This window comes from Theropithecus gelada, chromosome 5 (assembly GCF_003255815.1).
Source record: "Theropithecus gelada isolate Dixy chromosome 5, Tgel_1.0, whole genome shotgun sequence".
In the NCBI taxonomy this organism is placed as follows: domain Eukaryota; kingdom Metazoa; phylum Chordata; class Mammalia; order Primates; family Cercopithecidae; genus Theropithecus; species Theropithecus gelada.
Window position 1 is genome coordinate 140,728,372 of NC_037672.1, and position 17,940 is coordinate 140,746,311.

Below are 17,940 nucleotides of genomic sequence, written 5' to 3' on the forward strand. Positions count from 1 at the left end.
GGCTTCCTCCTCACATGCGTTCTGGAGCACTTACCATTCAGAGAAGATTAAGTTCAACAGTTGTGAAGAACAGGTACTTTGAGATGAATCAGAAACTAAATAAAGTTTCTTTGAATTTGTAAGATACTAAGTCCATATCATCTTTCATGATGAGTTATTATAGAATAATAATTACATACCTACAAGTGTTATGAAATTTTCAAAAGGCCAAAATCAATCTCCACCTCTCACAAAAACATACTTCAAATACATTTTAACTGAGTAACTCAATTTCAAGTGCAACTGGGCTTAGAATTGGCAACTTGGATGAAAATTGAACCATGAAATGAAAATTAAAAGGATCATAATGCTTGAATGGGAACATTAATAAATTTTTCTATCACAGATAGTTTACTTTTCTGCAACATAAATAGATCATAAACATATGCTAGAGATGCCAGTCAATGCTTTGCACTAATCTACTCTTCTTTCTAAGAAAGCCTCCATTCCTGGCTGCTGCTCAAGAGGTGGCCTAGGTAGCCATGTTTGTATCTAGTGGCCTGATCTCTATTTACACCTAATGAATCTGGAATTGGCACCTGACCTAAACTGAACTATCTGTCTCCCGACCTTGAGATTTGTACTTGAAACACTGGTTGTTGTCTATGAGGTACCATAATGCACAGCCAATTGGATTTGGAACAGACTAAACACAGTGCACTTACTTAGAAGCAGAGAAACCAAAAGAAAACAAAGAAAGCTATTCTGGAGAGATGCAGAATGACAAAAATACATGCCGCAGTGGTTACAAGCTTGCATATGGGTGGAATTTCAGTTCTTTCACTTGGTGTAAAATAAAGGCAAATTAACTAGTGGGTTACTTAAGAGTCCAAATGAGAACTATTTACAATAAAACTAAAACAAGAGCACATAGGGGAAAACATTTGCTTAAATACAAAATCACGAATTGTCTTGACTCCAGAGGACAAACTTTTGGGTTTTCTGACTCTATGGGAGCTATTTTACAACTCAGTAAATTGTAAATAATTTATACAAGTGCAAAATAATTCTTGTCTGTACATATGCGAGTGTTGTCCTATGTATTAGAAGGTAAATTGACTTCCTTCCCCTCGTGTGGAAGAAGATAATTTTACCTCCACTTCCACATTCATTTCAACTTTTCTTTACCCAATATAAATGTGTTTTTCCTTTTTTAATCTTTAAACTGGTTGTAACACCTCACTAACTTCCTTATTAGTGAGTTAAATAATATCTTTAACAAGTGTTCTTTTTTATATATGTATGAGAATCATGCTTTTACTTTTTTGAAAAATTTCTTTTAACAGTTTTGGGAGTTTTCCACGACCATGTCGGGTGGATTCACTTAACAAGACCAGGCGTATTAGTCTGTTTTCACACTGCTATAAAGAAATACCGGAAACTGGGTAATTTATAAAGGAAAGGTTTAATTGACTCACAGTTCTGAATGGCTGGGGAGGCCTCAGGAAACTTACAATCATGGTGGAACGGGAAAAGGCACATCTTACATGGCAGCAGGTGAGAGAGAGAGAAAGGAGCAAAGGGGGAAGAGTCCCTCATAAAAACCATCAGATCTGGTGAGAACTCACTTGCTATCACAAGAACAGCATGGGGAAACTGCCCCCATGTTCCAGTCACCTCCCACCAGGTCTCTCACTAGACATGAGGGGATTATGGGGATTACAATTCAATAGGAGATTTGGGAGGAGATACAGTCAAACCATATCACCAGGTAAACTGTCACCAGAGAAGTGCATCTGATGGGTAGTTTAAGCCTAGCATGTCTTGGCTTCCAAAGGTAAATCCAAATCAGCAATGGAAATTTGCTGATAATGTTTTTCTATTTTTAGTTTTCTTCTCTACTAATTTTATGTTTTGTTTTTTGTTCTTTTGCAGCTGATAAGTTATTTCCCATTAGTGGCAGCAATAACTGGCAATTTGGTTTTTATGATCTGACCATTTGATTTCTGTAGAAGAATTTGTGGCTAATAAAGATCTATTCTCTGCTGAGTGCGAGACAACAAAGTGTTGGATTTGTTAGTCTTTTGGTTTGTCAATTTATCTATTTAGGGCTCAAATCAATTAAGAATTTCCTATCAAGAAAGAGAACAGCTCTTTAGTATCTGAACTGGAAAGTTATTGTGATACTGTATTTACTCTTGCCCAATGGCTGAAATTTTAGAATTAAAACTCTAAGTGCTATCTATCTCTGTCTGTGTATGTGTCTATAATTCAGAAAGAATTTTACTTTCCTTGTGTGAGTGTGTAATGTTTTCCATCTCAGGATGTTATCAGTAAGTTCAATTACAAACTGTTAAAGGGGCCTGTTCTGATTGACTAATAGAGACACTTACACAGATTGAGTAATCCAAAAATTCCCAGAAAATAATAAACTTCTAATAATTTTAAGTGTGCTAAAATCTAAAAGAAAAGTATTCTTACTGAAACTAACAAGTAGAGAAGCCATGTGCACAAAGTTTAGGTGAATCTTTGGCAAACAAGACTAATTTTTTTGTTTTAATAAAGTCATCTATGTCTTATCTAATTTATCGATGTTAAGTATAATGCAATCCTATACTTATTTTAGTTGGGAATGTTTTTCCTAAATTAATACTGATTTATTGATCAAATAAAATAGCATTACTTCCACTTTATGGTTAAAGATTATGAAAAATATAAATTTGTATTTGGCCAAATTGAGTCATTATTCTGATTTTCAACAAAAGTTTTATTTTATGTCAGTTTGAAGATAATTTCAGTGATCTCTATTTTTCCTTTTCAGCACTGTGTTGAATATGAATGGTATAAGCAGAAAACCTTCCCTTATTAGAGGCAGAGGATTCAATCTCACTAAACATAATGTTTGCTGTAGGTATTTTGCAGATGCTCCTTATTAAGAGGAGGAAGTTCTGCTCTATTTGTTTTCTCTTTTTTTTTCTGAGAGTTTCGTCATAAATGGGTGTTGGAATTTTGTCAAATGCTTTTTCCTCATCAATCAATATAATCATGTGAGTTTTCTTCTCTAGCCTGTTAATATGGCAGACAACATTGACTAATACTCAAATATTGAATCAGTGTTGAATATCTGGAATAAATCACATTTGGTCAGGCTGCATAATTATTTTTACACATTGTTTAATTGTATCTGATAATATCTTGTTAAGGATTTGTCTGTATTCATCAGTGATATTGGTCTGTCATTTTCTTTTCTTTTTTTTGTAGTGCCCGTCTGATTTCGTATTAGAGATATAGTACCTTCATAGAATTAATTATAAAGTGTATCATCCTCTTCTATTATCTGTAGGAGATGGCATAGTATTGGTACTAACTCATCTTTAAATATTTGGTAGAATTTTTCATTGAAAGCATCTGTGCCTGAAGATTTCTTTTTTGGGAGTTTTTAATTTCTAAATTTAATTTCCTAAATAGTTATAGTGCTATTCAAATTATTTTTATACTGTTTGAGTTAAAGTGGCTTGTATTTTTCAAGGAAGTAGTTTATTTAAGTTGTCAAATTTATGTGTGTCGTATTCCCTTACTACTCTTTTGATGTTTTCAGGGTCTACAATGATAGGTCCTGTTTTATTCCTGATATTAGTGATTTGAGCCTTGTTTCTTCCTTCCTTCCTTCCCACTTTTTTCCTTTCTTCCTTTCTTGTCAGACTTCCTAGAGATTTGCCAATTTTATGTATCTTTTCAAAGAACCAGTTTTTGCTTTTTATTTTCCATATTTAATGTCATTGACTTCTGCTCTTACCTTTATTATTTCCTTCCTTTTGTTTACTTTGGATTTATTCTTGTTCTGCTTTTTTTGGGTTTTGGAGGTGAAAGCTTGCATTTTAGACTACTCTGTTTTCTGAATGTAAGCATTTAGTGTATAATTTCCCTCTAAGCACTGTTTTAACTGTGTTCCACAAATTTTAATATATTGTATTTTTTTCTGTTCAATGTACTTTTTGATTTCTCTTGAGACCTCTCTTTGACCCACAGATTATTTAGAAGCATGTCATTTAGTTTGAATATATCCCTGGTAACATTTTGTTATTGATTTCCAGTTTGATTCCATTGTGGTTAAAAAACACACTCTGTATGATTTCAAATCTTCTACATTTGTTAAGGTTTATGGTCTATCTTGCTATATTTTCTGTGGGTTCTTGAAAAGAATGTGTGTAGTCCTACTTTCGTAGAAGAAAAAAAATGTGTGCAGTGTTCTATAAATGTCAATTCGATCCTATTGGCTGTTGTTAAGTTCTTCTATAGCCTTGCTGGTTTTCTGCCTAGTTGTAGTATCAGTTGTTGAGAGATGCTGCAGTCTCCACATATAATTGTGGATTTGTTATTTCTAATTTCAGTTCTGTCAGTTTTTGCTTCACATATTTTGCAGCTGTTGTTTGGTACATAAAGATTTCTCGTTTGATACTCTCATCATTATATAATGTCCCTCTTTGTCTCATAATTTTCTTTGCTCTGAAGTCCACTTTATCTGATGATATAGCCACTCCTGTTTTCTGTTTACTAATGTTTTAATGATTAATCTTTTCTATCATTTTACTTTCAATATTTTGAGCAAAAGACTGCCTAATTTCCTTTGTCTGAAGTTCCTTTTAATAAATGAGATAAGAACTAAATAAAAATCTCTAATTTCTTAATTGAAGTTTTGTAGTTTATTCTTTCAAAAATGTTTCTAAGATGGTGGATAAAATTTGTACTTTGGATCATAATATTTGAGTTCCTAGGAATACTTTACCTACAACCAGTCCAACAAAAAAGAAATTATTTTTTCATGAGCAGGAAGAAATGCAGAGAAAACCTGAAAAACTTTGACTACATAAACATATGTGTACATACCAAGCAGCTATAAAGTCTCCCACTATTTAGTTGGTGACTAAATATGAGGGGAATTAAGGGAATATATCCTTACCTATTTAACAGTACAGTTGTTGTTTCTCTTTAACTGAAATCTCTGTACACTGACAAATGACCTATGTGGGAGAACTCTAAAAAAGATACATACAAGGTGTAAACATTGGTATCCAGTGTTGGAAATACCCATTCTTAGATACAAACTCAATATGGTTTTATTGCCTTGCAGTAATCAGACTTTATTTTCTTAGGCTTTGACAAAAGGAGTTGCAACGAAGAGAGGTGCTGCATTTCTTCTTTGTCCTTGAGAAAACATTAACTCCTTTCTGTTACCATTCAAGGACACAATGCTGAGAGAGCCCTGGCTCCTTGGCACATTTTTGTCCTCTGGCAACATCTCTTTGTTCCATTGTCTTTCTGTACTGTACATGCTGTTCTAGCACATTAAATCTAACAGAGGAAATTTTAGGTGTAAACTGTGTATATACATATTGGAGATAGAATACTAACATTATTTTACACTGTAGCATTCTGTTGCTGGGAACATGGCTAAAGCTCTAATCCTCTCTTGTGTTTTCTTGGTACCAAACCCCTTACCCTCCTTCTTCTTTGGTTCCTCCTTTCAATTAGACTCTGAACCTTAGGCTTATGATTCTCAAGGATAAGACTATCTGACACTTGAACGCAGAGCTCACTATATGTCAGGCACTGTATCATGCACCTTGTACTGTCTCATTTAATTTTATGACATCATAGTAAGAATATTATCTCAAAATAAAGCTAGGATAATATAATAATAAAAAGATGAGAAAACTGATTTCAAAGAGGTTAGATAACTTGTCTGCATTCACACAGCTACTAAGTTTTAGAGCCTGCACTGGAATCTAGGCTTGCCTGCTCCCCAACCCACTCTTTTACCAACACATGAATTCTGTATTATGTGATCACTTCAACAACTAGCTGCTAGATTTAGCCTTTTAGCAGGATTTTGTGATTTGGCCACCACATTAATACTGCTATCTGCCTGAGGAACACAGCTAATGTCCCTGTAGCTGTTTCTAGGCTTCCTGTCTTTTCTGTAGCTCTTCTCTGCTTTTCCTTTCTGGTTCTAAACTCTGCCAAAAATCTTTTTCTCTATCACTCATGCTAGATAACTGAGTCCAAACATTCTGTGTCCTCTTTCTAGTTTCTATCTTTTCTCTATAATTTCCCCCCAAATATAACACAGCTTTCATATGATCATATGAGAAACTCACATATAAATGCACATGTTAAAAGACAATCACCATTTTGGATGCAATTTTTATTTATTTATGTGCATTGTTTTCCTTGCTATTTATTGCTTTCTTTAAATAGTTATCAGACTTAAGATCCTTCCATTTATATACCTACGTATAACTTTAGGGTTTCCAGACCAAGACCCAAGATTTCTACCTAAGACTATAAAAAGTGAAGAAATATTTTGAGTACTAAAGTAATGTTTTAGTCTATTTAATGTAAATACAAAAAATTATTCATCAAGCATTTATTACGTGTCAGGTTCCACCCTAGATGCTACTCTCTTACCCTTCCACACAATTTTTTTTTCCAGTGAAATAACATTTTTTAAAATTAAAAATAAGTTTTCTAAAAATGGGGAGATGTTGGTCAAAGGATACAAAGTTTTGGTTATACAGGATGAATAATTTCTGGAGATGTAATGTACAGCATGGTAACTATTGCTAATAATACTGTTTGCATAGTTGAAATTTGTTGAGAGTAAATTTTAAATATTCTCACCATGCTGGCAGGCAGTAAATATAAGAGATGATGGATATGCTTATTAGCTTGATTGTGGTAATCATTTCACAACGTGTTTATATATCAAAACATCACACTGTATGCCTTATATACAATTTTTGTCAATTATACCTTAGCAAAGCTGAAATTTTTTTAAAAAAGTTTTCTTAATAATAGGCAAATTCAGCAGTCTGTCACAGTGGCTGTCACCTGTAATCCCATCACTTTGAGAGACTGAGGCAGGTAGATGGCTTGAGCCCTAACTGTTGTTCAGGACTAGTATAGGCAACATGGCAATCCCTGTCTACACACAACAAATACAAAAATGAGCTGGGCATGGTGGCATGCACCTGCAGTCCCAGATACTTGAGAGGCTGAGGTGGGAGAATTGCTGGACCCCAGAGGCTGAGGCTGCAGTGACTCATGATTGTGACACTGCACAGCAGCCTACGAGACAGAGCAAGCTGCTGTCAAAAAAAAAAAAAAAAAAAAAAAAAAAGGGCAAATTCATTTTATACAAATGAAAAACATGCAGTCAGGCAAAAAATAATTAGGAAATACCAGCAACAATCACTTTGAATACTTTTGTAAATATGCTTCCAACTTTTACCTACATTTTTGAACTGTTAAAAAATTTTTTTCAGTTAACACTTTATAAATTAACATTCTTCGGGGCTGGGTGTGATGGCTCACGCCTGTAATCCCAGCACTTCAGGAGGTCTAGGAGAGCAGATTACTTGAGACCAGGAGTTTGAGACTAGCCTGGCCAACACAGCAAAACCCTGTCTCTACTGAAAATACAAAAATTAGCCGGGCATGGTGGTGCACGCCTGTAATTCCAGCTACTACGGAGGCTAAGTCATGGGAATCCTTTGAACCCGGGAGTTGGAGATTGCAGTGAGCCGAGATCACACCACTGCACTCCAGCCTGGGCGACAGAGAAATTCTGCCTCAAAACAAAACAAAACAAAACAACCATTATTCTACATTAACGGTTGTTAAAGGTTAATAGTTCATTTTCTGGGTGTACGATAGTTTTAAAGACGTAACTTTTAATACTGGATTCAGCCTACTGCTGTTAGCTTTTTGCAGTTACATATGAAGAGTATGATGAACATCATTGTAGGTATTTATCTTTGCACATATCCTCAGACATTTCCTTACAGTCTAAGAACTAGCATTTCTAGTGGAGTGGGGACATTTTTCCAGATGTCAATTAAAGAATTATTCCATTAGTTAAAAAATTTGCAGGCTATATATTCAAAGGAGATACCTTTTGTTTGGAATTCAACATAACCAGTTAGTTAAAAAATTTGCAGGCTATATATTCAAAGGAGATCCCTTTTGTTTGGAATTCAACATAACCAGTTAGCTCAAACCTCAACTCTTGAAAAATGTGCCTCCTTTATTCAACAAACATTTATAGAATACTGGATATGACGAATAAAAAAAGATAAATAAGACCCTGTGCTGGGCAGATAATCTACTGTAGTATGCAGATTTGTTATCAAATAGACTACAATGTATTTAAATTTTGCAGGAGATGAATGCACAAGGCCCTTAAGCTACATTGAAGGCTGCCTAAGGCAGTATACAAAATTAGTGCTTAACACTTGAGAAAGTGCGTTTTAATTTTAATGTTTGATGCTTGAGGAAAAGATTACATCAAACCACCTATCTTCCCCACATACTATTTGTGTTTCTCACTTACATGGTAGTGTGCATGTTATTTGCTTACCTTTAGCATATAAATTCAGAAGAAATAGCATTTAACTCTGTGCTTAAAGAGGATATTTAGAAATAACTGACGCAGCTAACATGAGAAGGCAAAAAAAAAAAAAAAACCAAAAAAGAAAAAACTAACGGACTTTTTTTTTTTTAACAAAACAGTGAGACGTCACTTGGGGTAACCATAACGTCCTCAAGGCTGTGGCGTCACGCCTCTAAGCGGATACGGCAGAAGTTTTGGGGTCAGACACAAGACTTCCAAGTTTGAATGGGCAGCGCAAAACTCGGGCAAGTTTTCCAGTAGTGCCGCCGATCCCAGCCAGGCCCGGAAGACACAACGAGAACCGTGAGCCGTTATGAAAGCCTAAAACACTGAGCTCGCGTCCTGCCAGACAGCAGACGCACAAACCTACGCCTCCGAGCCCTCCCTCGAGGTCCCGCCTACTCTTCTCTCCCGAGCCCGCTAGAGGTCTGGAGGAGGAGGGGCCAAGGGTGAGGAGGAGGGGCCAAGGGCAAGGAGGACAGTATGAGCATGCGCACTCAGTACCCAGTCAGTGAGCCAATAAGGAATCTCGCGAGGGTTGAAAGTCGGTGGCGTAGGTAGTCGTCCTGGATGCTGGCGAGATAGACGATATCTGCCAAAGAAAGAGGAGGAGGAGGCGGCGAAGCGTTTTCCCAGCCTCAGTCTGTTTCGTTTTCCTTCTCCTTCCCCCAACCCTCCGCCCTTCTCTAAATCAGCCCGCCTTCCTTGACCTCAGTGACCCGTCTGGCCCCGCCCATCCTCGTCGACGTGATTCCCGCCGTGAGGTAAGCGGCGGTGGAACCTAGAGCCCCGCGGAAGAGCAGAACGTCTGGGAGTGTGCAGCTCCTGGGCCCGGCTCAGGCCCGTCGCGGAGGCGCGGCGCGGGGGAGCGCTCGGGTGGGAGTCTCGCTCCTCCACCAGTTTATTGCGACGTAGCCACCCAGGCCTAGGCCTCCCCGTCCATCCCCGCCGGACTCGGCCTCTGGCAGTAGCGGGTGACGCAGACGGAACATCATGTCGTCCGCGGCCGAGCCTCCGCCACCCCCGCCTCCCGAGAGCGCGCCTTCCAAGCCCGCAGCCTCGACCGCCAGCGGCGGGAGCAACAGCAGCAACAAAGGCGGCCCCGAGGGCGTCGCTGCGCAGGCGGTTGCGTCTGCGGCCAGCGCGGGTCCCGCAGACGCCGAGATGGAGGTGAGGGCAGCTTGCGGCGTGGGGAGCGGGCGCAGCGGGGAGGAGGAGCTGGCTCCCTCGCCGGATCGTGGCGATCGGACGCAGAGCCGGGCTTCTCTCTCTGCACCAGACTCAGCTTCACACCCTGTGGATACGAAATGATGCTCTCACCTTTGCTCCCTTGTTCTTAACCTATTCGAGCCAAGCAAAATGGATTTCCGGCTCCTCACATTGAAATTATTTGTCTCTTTCGTGAATCTTGACAAATCTTTGAATGCTCTCAATGAACAGATGTTCTTGGTTACCGTGGCCCAGGGGGACCCATCTTTTTTTCGCACTAGACTCCCATAATTCCCTCTCCTACCTCTGAATGTGGTTTTTAGTTTCCACCAAACTTCGGGGAAGGGCGAGGAGATGACCCCTTAGGAGCGGGATGCACGGGCAGGGTGAAGGAGGCATTTAAAAGCAGCGCGTCCGAGGACTTGGGCCTCTTTCTTCTTCCCGGTCCTTGCGGGGGCGGTATCTGTTCTGGGCAGAAACAATGGCGAGAGCTGGATGGCCGAGTGCGCAGTGGGGATAAGCGGGGCGCAGCTGCTTCTGTGAAGGGAGAGGAAGCCCCTCCCAGGCACTGTTCCACTGGAAGGGAAGCAACCAAGGCAGCAGCAGCTGTCTCGGATCCCCCATCGAATTTAGGGGGGATGAGTAAGTGTAGGAATGAATTAGAGAACCAGGCGCAGTTGATTGGCTCTCAGTCCGGCACTTTTTCTCTTTTTGGCCTCTCGCCTTAAAAAAAAAAAAAAATTAGTACCACTCGGCTCCCGAGACTTCTGGGTTTGGGTTGTCCAGAGGATGCTGACGGTACTGAGGGGGCTGGAAAGATGGGGAAGCTGCCAGGCGGGTAAATTGGATATGCTTCCAGGCTTTGCGATATCTGGGGAAAAAGTAATTGCTCCTTCCAATTGTTATTCTTGGCCTTCGACCTGTTTTGAAATATTTTGTAAGTCGGAGCCCAAAGATTTCTGGGATTTTCCTATCCTTAGAATGAAAGTAATACTGCTCCGAAGATGAGTCCTGACGTACAGTCGTTGTACAGTGGGGAAATGGGAGCATAGTTTACCATTGAGGCATTTGGCACAGTAGTTTTATTTGGGTAGCTGGGGTTAAGTAACATTAATGTTAGTAATCTTTTAAAGAACTTTTAGTGTGAGGGTAGGTTTAGTGACATGGGAACTCCTGATGGTTCCTGTAGTTTTGAGTGATTAGGATAAGATTTCTTTCAAATTAAAATATATTCAGTGTTGCCTTTTTTCCCCTTAAGGAAATGGTTCTTTTGGGTTACCAGGGCTCTTTAACTTGAATTCCGGTTCCAAGGCTTAAGGGGTTTGACACAAAGCAATTGTGTGTAAATGTGCAGTTCTGGACAAAAATCTGTTCATAGTTATCCTCAGCCTCTCAAAGAGGGGTCTGCCATCCAAACTTTGGAAAAATAAATTTTCACCAGAGGTCTTGTTAATATCTGAACACAGAGTAATTTTAAGCCAAAAGCAAGTCAACTTTTTTGACTTGAAGTTGTTATTTTAAATGAAAATTGATTTTAAGTTTAAATGTGAGTATAGATAATGTCACTACCGTATTAAATAAGTGATATTTTCATTTGCCAGATGGGGAATTTGAGTTCTGCTAGGTAGAACCTGTGATAAAACTCAGGTCTGCCTTTAAAAGTGAGCCTTTTCCCACCCATCTTACTCTGCCGTGTTCTTACCAAAAAAACGTATTTGGCAGTTCAATTTATTGAATAACATAGTTATTTTTACCTTCCTAGTATAGAAATATTAGGAATTTTATTTTTTATCCATCTTATCACTGACTCATTTTGTTGTTGTTGTTGTTGTTGACATAGTGTGATTTTTTTGTCTTAAAATGCACCGTCAGTTTCCTGTTCAGAATCACTGCAATTCATGATCAAAACTAAGTTTGAGCACACATGCCTATTATATGTCACAACTTAATCTGTTTTGCACTTGGAAAATGAATATTTTATAAATGACTTTTTCTTGTTTGGAAGTATGATCTAAGGTGTTTTTCTAAAATCACAGAATAAACTCAGCATTCATGAATTTTGTGTGTGTGTGTGTGTGTGTGTGTGTGTGTGTGTGGCAAAGCTGATTTTCCCAGAAATAGCCTCCCTATGTATTCAGTTACTTTTTTTCTTTTTGCATGATACTAACAGGTCAATGGAGCAACTTGTTTTTTAGTTATCCTTTTGGCAATGTGGAACTCTTCTGTGTTCATCCTCATCTCTATTGACTAGATTGATATGCCAATAATAATGATGTCAAAATGCCTGGAAGTCAGGTTTTTTTTTTTTTTTTTTTTTTCAAACTGTGGAAGAAATAATGACTACCGTTGGAAAGCACATTTTATTTTTGTAGGTTGCATTTCATGACATTTTGGAATTTTGTAAACGACTGGGTAGGTGGCTTTGTCACTTATATATGGAGACCAGAGATTTATGAAGAGCATAGGGTCACACAAGTGCCAAGGGTCTTAACAATGAAGTTAGACTTGACTTAAGGTCATTTTACCTTTTATTCCAGTACCATACCAGGTCTCCTCCCCACAACCTCTTGGTCACAGATAGTTTTATTATAGTATGTATTGCTAAGCATAGATTTGTGCATCATTAGTGAAGATTATACTTCTGCCAATTTTTTTTAGTGGATGAATAGAGCTTTGCAGTGTAGAAGTTGTTGATTTTGTTGCTTGTCACATATGAATGTCAGGATAAATACATTTGCAAGAGTAACATTTATTACTAGTTTAGGACTCAGACTGTAGTTAGAGTATTCAGTGTAGGCTGGGAGAAAAAGTTTTTGTAATATTCCAGATGGAAATCAGGGTAACTAATCCTGATTTCTTTGTGTACATTTGTGTAGTAGCACAGTAGATACTGTAGTTTTGTGACAAAAAGGGAACTTTTCCCCATATTTTATACTGTTTAATTTGGTTTCATGGTTATTACAGAAAAGAGAAACAGATTGGCTTGTATTAAATGTAGTTTTCTTTTAGGATGATGAAGATAATCTTGTGTTCTAATCTTGGCAACAATCATACAGTTTATATGGGTTAAATAGGTTGTTATCCCCATAGTATCTAATATCATTTTATCAGTTTTTCTGTTAGTTTAGATGACAACCATTTAAGTTTCTAGGAAGTTTGAGGTGAGAATATATTATTAGAGATGTGGTTTGGGCAGAAATTGGTCTATAATGGTATGTTTACTATTTTTGAAGACCAATTCTATTTAATGTTTTCTTTCTACCAGGAAGTATTTGATGATGCGTCACCTGGAAAGCAAAAAGAAATCCAAGAACCAGATCCTACCTATGAAGAAAAAATGGTATGTTCTAGGCTTATGAATAGAGTCTGTAAAGAAAACTTTTTATTAGGTGATTAAATGTACTGAACGTCTATCTTAGTCCATTTTGTGTTACAACAGTACCACAGACTGGGTAATTTATAAAGAAAGGAAATTTATTTCTTAGAGTTCTGGAAGTTGGGAAGTCCAAGGTCAAGGCCAGCATTTGCTGAGGGCCTTCTTGCAGTGTCATTGTATGGAGGAAGGCCAAGAGAAGAGAGCAAGACAGGACTGAACTTTCTTTTATAACAAGCCCACTGGTGATAACCTTCTCCTGAGATGAGGACAGTAATCTTTTCCTAATCACCTCTTATTAGGCCCTACCTCCCAACACTGTTGCACTGGAGATTAAATTACAACGTGGGCGATTTGGAGGGGGACACAGTCAAACCATAGCAACATCTGTTCAATTTTATAATTAGGGCACAGATATCCATTTGAAGTATGTGTAATGTGGAATACTATAACTTCCATATCTTATGTGTCTATGTAAACCAAATGGAAGTATTGTATGAATTAACATAATATGATGTTATTATCTGGTTATGTTAACAACACCTTTGAAAATTTAACCTTGAAAGTGAAGTGACCAGAATAGTTACTCAATGTATGTTTATTCTGCGCCTGGCTAGCATTATACTCTGCTAGTTACCAAAAAAAGAAATATGCTCCTTGCTCACAGCATTTTTACATTATAGATGCGATCTTTACAAAAAGAACATGACATTGTACTGGAATCATTCAAGTCCCAGTTCACATTCTGTATCGTCTAAGAAACTTCTCAAAACTATGACTTGACTTAAACAGTACCTACACAGAGCTTTAAATTTAAATTCAGTTTTAATAATAGTAGTAGTGGCTAACAGTGAATGTATGCTGTATCTGGCCCTGTTCTGAATGCTTTATATGAATTAAACTCATTTAATTGTATTGAAATCTTAAAAAGTTAAAATAACAATGTATTAAATAAGAATACCACTACACAGTGTGCTCCTGTAGGGTAAGAACAGTGTCTTAATCCTTCTGTCTTCAGAACCCAGAACAATATCTGGCACATAGCAGATCTTACGTATTTTTTAAAACATACTTTTTTCTTGTCCTTTGACTTTCTCTTCCAAATCAGTAAATATTTTTAAATCTCTTAAATAACTTCAAAATCTTAAAATTATGATGTATATTCTATGAGCATATAATACTATGTAAATTATAAATGATTTATCTTTAGGTTTGATTTGTTACGTGGTTTACATATGTATATATGTAACTGTCACCTTTTTTGCTATCAAACTTAGAGAAAAAATAGATTTGCCTCTGTTTTTTAAAGTGAATACGATTTTGAATACAGTCTACATATTTTAATACTGCTTTAACTCCTTATAGTTTAGATTCTGTCACTATGCCAGTGAATCTAATTGCCAATTCTGAGGCTTAGTTTTAGTTTCTTGATTTGTGCTTGATATTGTTGACCATTCCTCAAAAATCTTGACTTGCCTTGAAAGACGTTTTTTCCCTTGATAATATCCTCTTTGCTTTTTTATTCCTTTGTCTTTCCTTATTAAAATTTGAATGTTTCTTCCTAGACAGTTTGATTCTTACTGGTGTTTACCTGGTATCTTTAAACTGAATATTTTCAAATACTTAACCTCTAGCCCAGAAGCCTGTAATCAATATTTTCATTTACTTTAAAATCCTATTCATACCTCTTACTTGAGAATATCCAAAACTGTATTCATAATTTTTACTTAACATACCTTAGCGTTACCTCAGTGAATGAAAGCTCCTCTTCAGGTGTACTCAAGATGTCCATGACATTACTGCATACTTTTTAATAATAAGTTTACTTACAAGTTTATTCTCTTTTCCATATCACCCTCGTTCATTATTTTTCTATTATTGCATAGATTATTTTGTGCTTCTTTATTTGCCCCCTTTCTTATGATCTGGCCCCTTCTGAGTTTCTTAACATTTTTGCAAAGTATTATTTGGGACACAAATTTGACTGTGAAATGGAGGTTTTTCAGTGGTTTTCTACAATGCTTTTCATTTTCTTAGTGGCCTTTATTGGAACTTTTCTCATTTCTTCCAGGTTTTTCAGTCTCCCAGCATCATTTCGTTTTTTGACATCATGATCTTCACCTGAACAGTTTTTTCCTAAGCAAACTCCCTTGTCATCTGCTAGTTCCTAACCATAGATAAGTTCACTATCCACTCTTCATTCTTGAACCCAGAAAGCTGAGTACTACTTCAGAAAACTAAATACTAGTGCTGATCGGTGTCAGAATAAGTTTATGGTTTTTATTTTCTTGGACTTTGAGTATTTATTGCCTGTCAATCTCATTTAGCCATTCTAAAATGTGCCCACTCTGAGCAGTCTTCCTTCTCCATTTCTCCCATGCCCTCATTTTCAGTCTTCCTCCACAAAGAATTGCAGGCCTGTCTTTATTTTCTTTCTCTTTTCAAACATATGTATAGCCTCTGCTGTCCTACCTCATTTCTTCCTCTCTCAGAGAAAGAAGCTAATCCAAAGCTATTCACTTTAATTTCCATTTGATTTTGTAATTGATTTCTTCCAGGTTGCTAATCATACTCTCTTGTTTCTGCTTTTTAGGTTCTGTTAGTTTTTCTCCCTCAAGACATTTCAGTTTTAACCTTTTAATTCTCTCAAGCAGTTTGTCTTGATTCCAGACATAATCACAATAATTATTTTTTCAGTCCAAACATCTTCTAGATGCATGCTCTTGGCTTATCTTTCATTATCTATAAAATAAGAAATGTAATTATGTAAAATTTGGATTCACATATGTATCTTGTTCAGTACTGTAAAAACAGTCCGTAATCTTGGGAAACATAAATAGCGGAGGCTTGTCATCTGTAGGACATTACTGGGGTTCTAGCATGTTCACAGTCTTGTTATTTTGCAGATTCATTTGCTGCTGTGACTGCCATTTGTGACCCAATGAAACACTATAACCATGTGCCTTCCTAATAGCAAGTTGGGTTTCAGTTTTTACATTGGTGTGACCTTAAAAAATGATTGTGTTCCTTTTAAAAATACATAGTTGTTACAACATTATGGCATTTGGATACTTCTTGTGTTTTTAGGCAAATGTCTTTTTGTAATTCATTCCCAAACTGACATTTTAGACATTTATAGACGGAGATGTTGAGTAGTTGGTTTCCCTGTTTATTGAGCTTTTCTTGTCTTCTCCTTTGTTTCATCAAACTATTATTGTTTCTGTATAAAGGCTGCCTGATGGCTCTCAATTTCATTATTTTTATGAAAATTTGTCTTCAAGACTCTTAAGGGTTTTTTTTTTTTTTGCCCAAGTAAATGTCTTCCATTCTCTTGGTTTTATAAAAATAGGGAACATTCAAAGGGGCAGATGGCAGATACGAAAGGAAGGAATAGTATCAAGCCCAATATCGTTTTAAAATTTGTCACATTTTTTCCAGCTTCTGAATAAATTCACTTGTGTTGCACAGTGCCTCTTAATATTTTAAAAATTGTTCCAATCAACTATATTGAAGTATAATTGACATAAAATAATTTTAAGTTTGCAATTCAATGAGTTTTAGCAAATATTTATTTAAATACTGTCACAATCATAATGCAGAGTAGTTCCATCATCCCCAAAAAGTTTGCTCCTGTTCCTTTGTAATCAGTTCTTGCTCCCACCTTCTTGCCACTTCTGATCTGCTTTCTATCACTAGTTAGCATTTCATTTAAGTGGAATCATACAGCATGTAGTCTTTTGTGTTTGGCTTCTTTCACTTTGCATAGTGCTTTTGAAACTCATCCATGTTGTTGCATGTATCTGTAGTTCCTTTTTTTTTTTTTTTTGCTGAGTTCATTGTATGGAGGCATGCTGAAACTTTTTGATTTCTGACGTTTTAATTGATACTCTGATAAAATGTATCTTAAATTTTTTTTCAGCAAACTGACCGGGCAAATAGATTCGAGTATTTATTAAAGCAGACAGAACTGTTTGCACATTTCATTCAACCTGCTGCTCAGAAGACTCCAACTTCACCTTTGAAGATGAAACCAGGACGCCCACGAATAAAAAAAGATGAGAAGCAGAACTTACTATCAGTTGGCGAGTGAGTAATAGTTCAAACTTCATAGTTCAACCAAACTTATTTTTGATTGTCTTCAGTAGAAGCATAAAATCACTATGATAAATAACTTAAAAATTATTTTAGTGCCATTATTTATTTGGCCCTGCTTGGCTTGGCATGATTTAGCCATAAGTGCATAAGTATATAAAAATATGCATATTGGTTAGAGCACAGTGGCTCTTGCCTGTAATCCCAACATTTTGGGACGCCAAGGTGGGAGGATTGCTTGAGTTCGGGAGTGTGAGAGCAGCCTGGGCAACGTAGGGAGATCCCATCTCTACCAAAAAAAAGAACAGTAAAACTGTATAACGTTTTATTTTTTGTAGCATTACATAGTTTATGAATTGTAACAATCATATTGAGTATGGAATTTAGATGTCATGTCATTCCTCAGAGAGGAACCAAATGCAGAGGTTAAGTGGCTTGTTTAATATCACATTGAAAAATGATCCAGACTTGAATTTGAATCTGACTTGGGTGTGCTCTAGGCTCCTCCATCACATACAGATGTTGACGATATTTTATCTAAAGTGTGGTGTATGGGATATTGTGATGACTTACATCACAGCAGCTTGTTTAAACTTTTTGTTACATATTTAGTTGTTTTTATATAAATTGAAGTGTCAGGTTGTATGCCATCCTTTGGTGGGTTGTTGAAAGTAATTCTTAGATGTTGAATTTGGAAATTCTCTAGAATTTTTGTCCTGGTTGGATAAATAAGATGTTTAATTAGTAATAGTAGATTTAGGGCAGTCTTGGCTCCCTGAAATGGCTTTATGTAAAATTCCCAAAGTGAAAACTGTGATCAGTAATTAAAATACAA

At 36.9% G+C, this 17,940-nt stretch overlaps 1 protein-coding gene across 2 annotated transcripts in view; it reads left to right on the plus strand.

Moving 5' to 3' along the window:
* The first annotated feature begins 8,545 nt into the window (after positions 1-8,545).
* The window catches only part of SMARCA5 (SWI/SNF related, matrix associated, actin dependent regulator of chromatin, subfamily a, member 5), a 40,787-nt gene continuing 31,392 nt past the window's right edge, over positions 8,546-17,940 (plus strand). Inside the window, exons 1-3 of one of the 2 annotated variants that reach the window (XM_025385073.1) lie at positions 8,546-9,601; positions 12,906-12,980; positions 16,933-17,103. In XM_025385073.1, coding sequence (XP_025240858.1) covers positions 17,069-17,103 — 35 coding nt within the window. In that variant the 5' untranslated portion in view covers positions 8,546-9,601; positions 12,906-12,980; positions 16,933-17,068. The remainder of the gene's footprint in view (positions 9,602-12,905; positions 12,981-16,932; positions 17,104-17,940) is intronic. The other variant, XM_025385072.1, reaches the window with a different exon arrangement.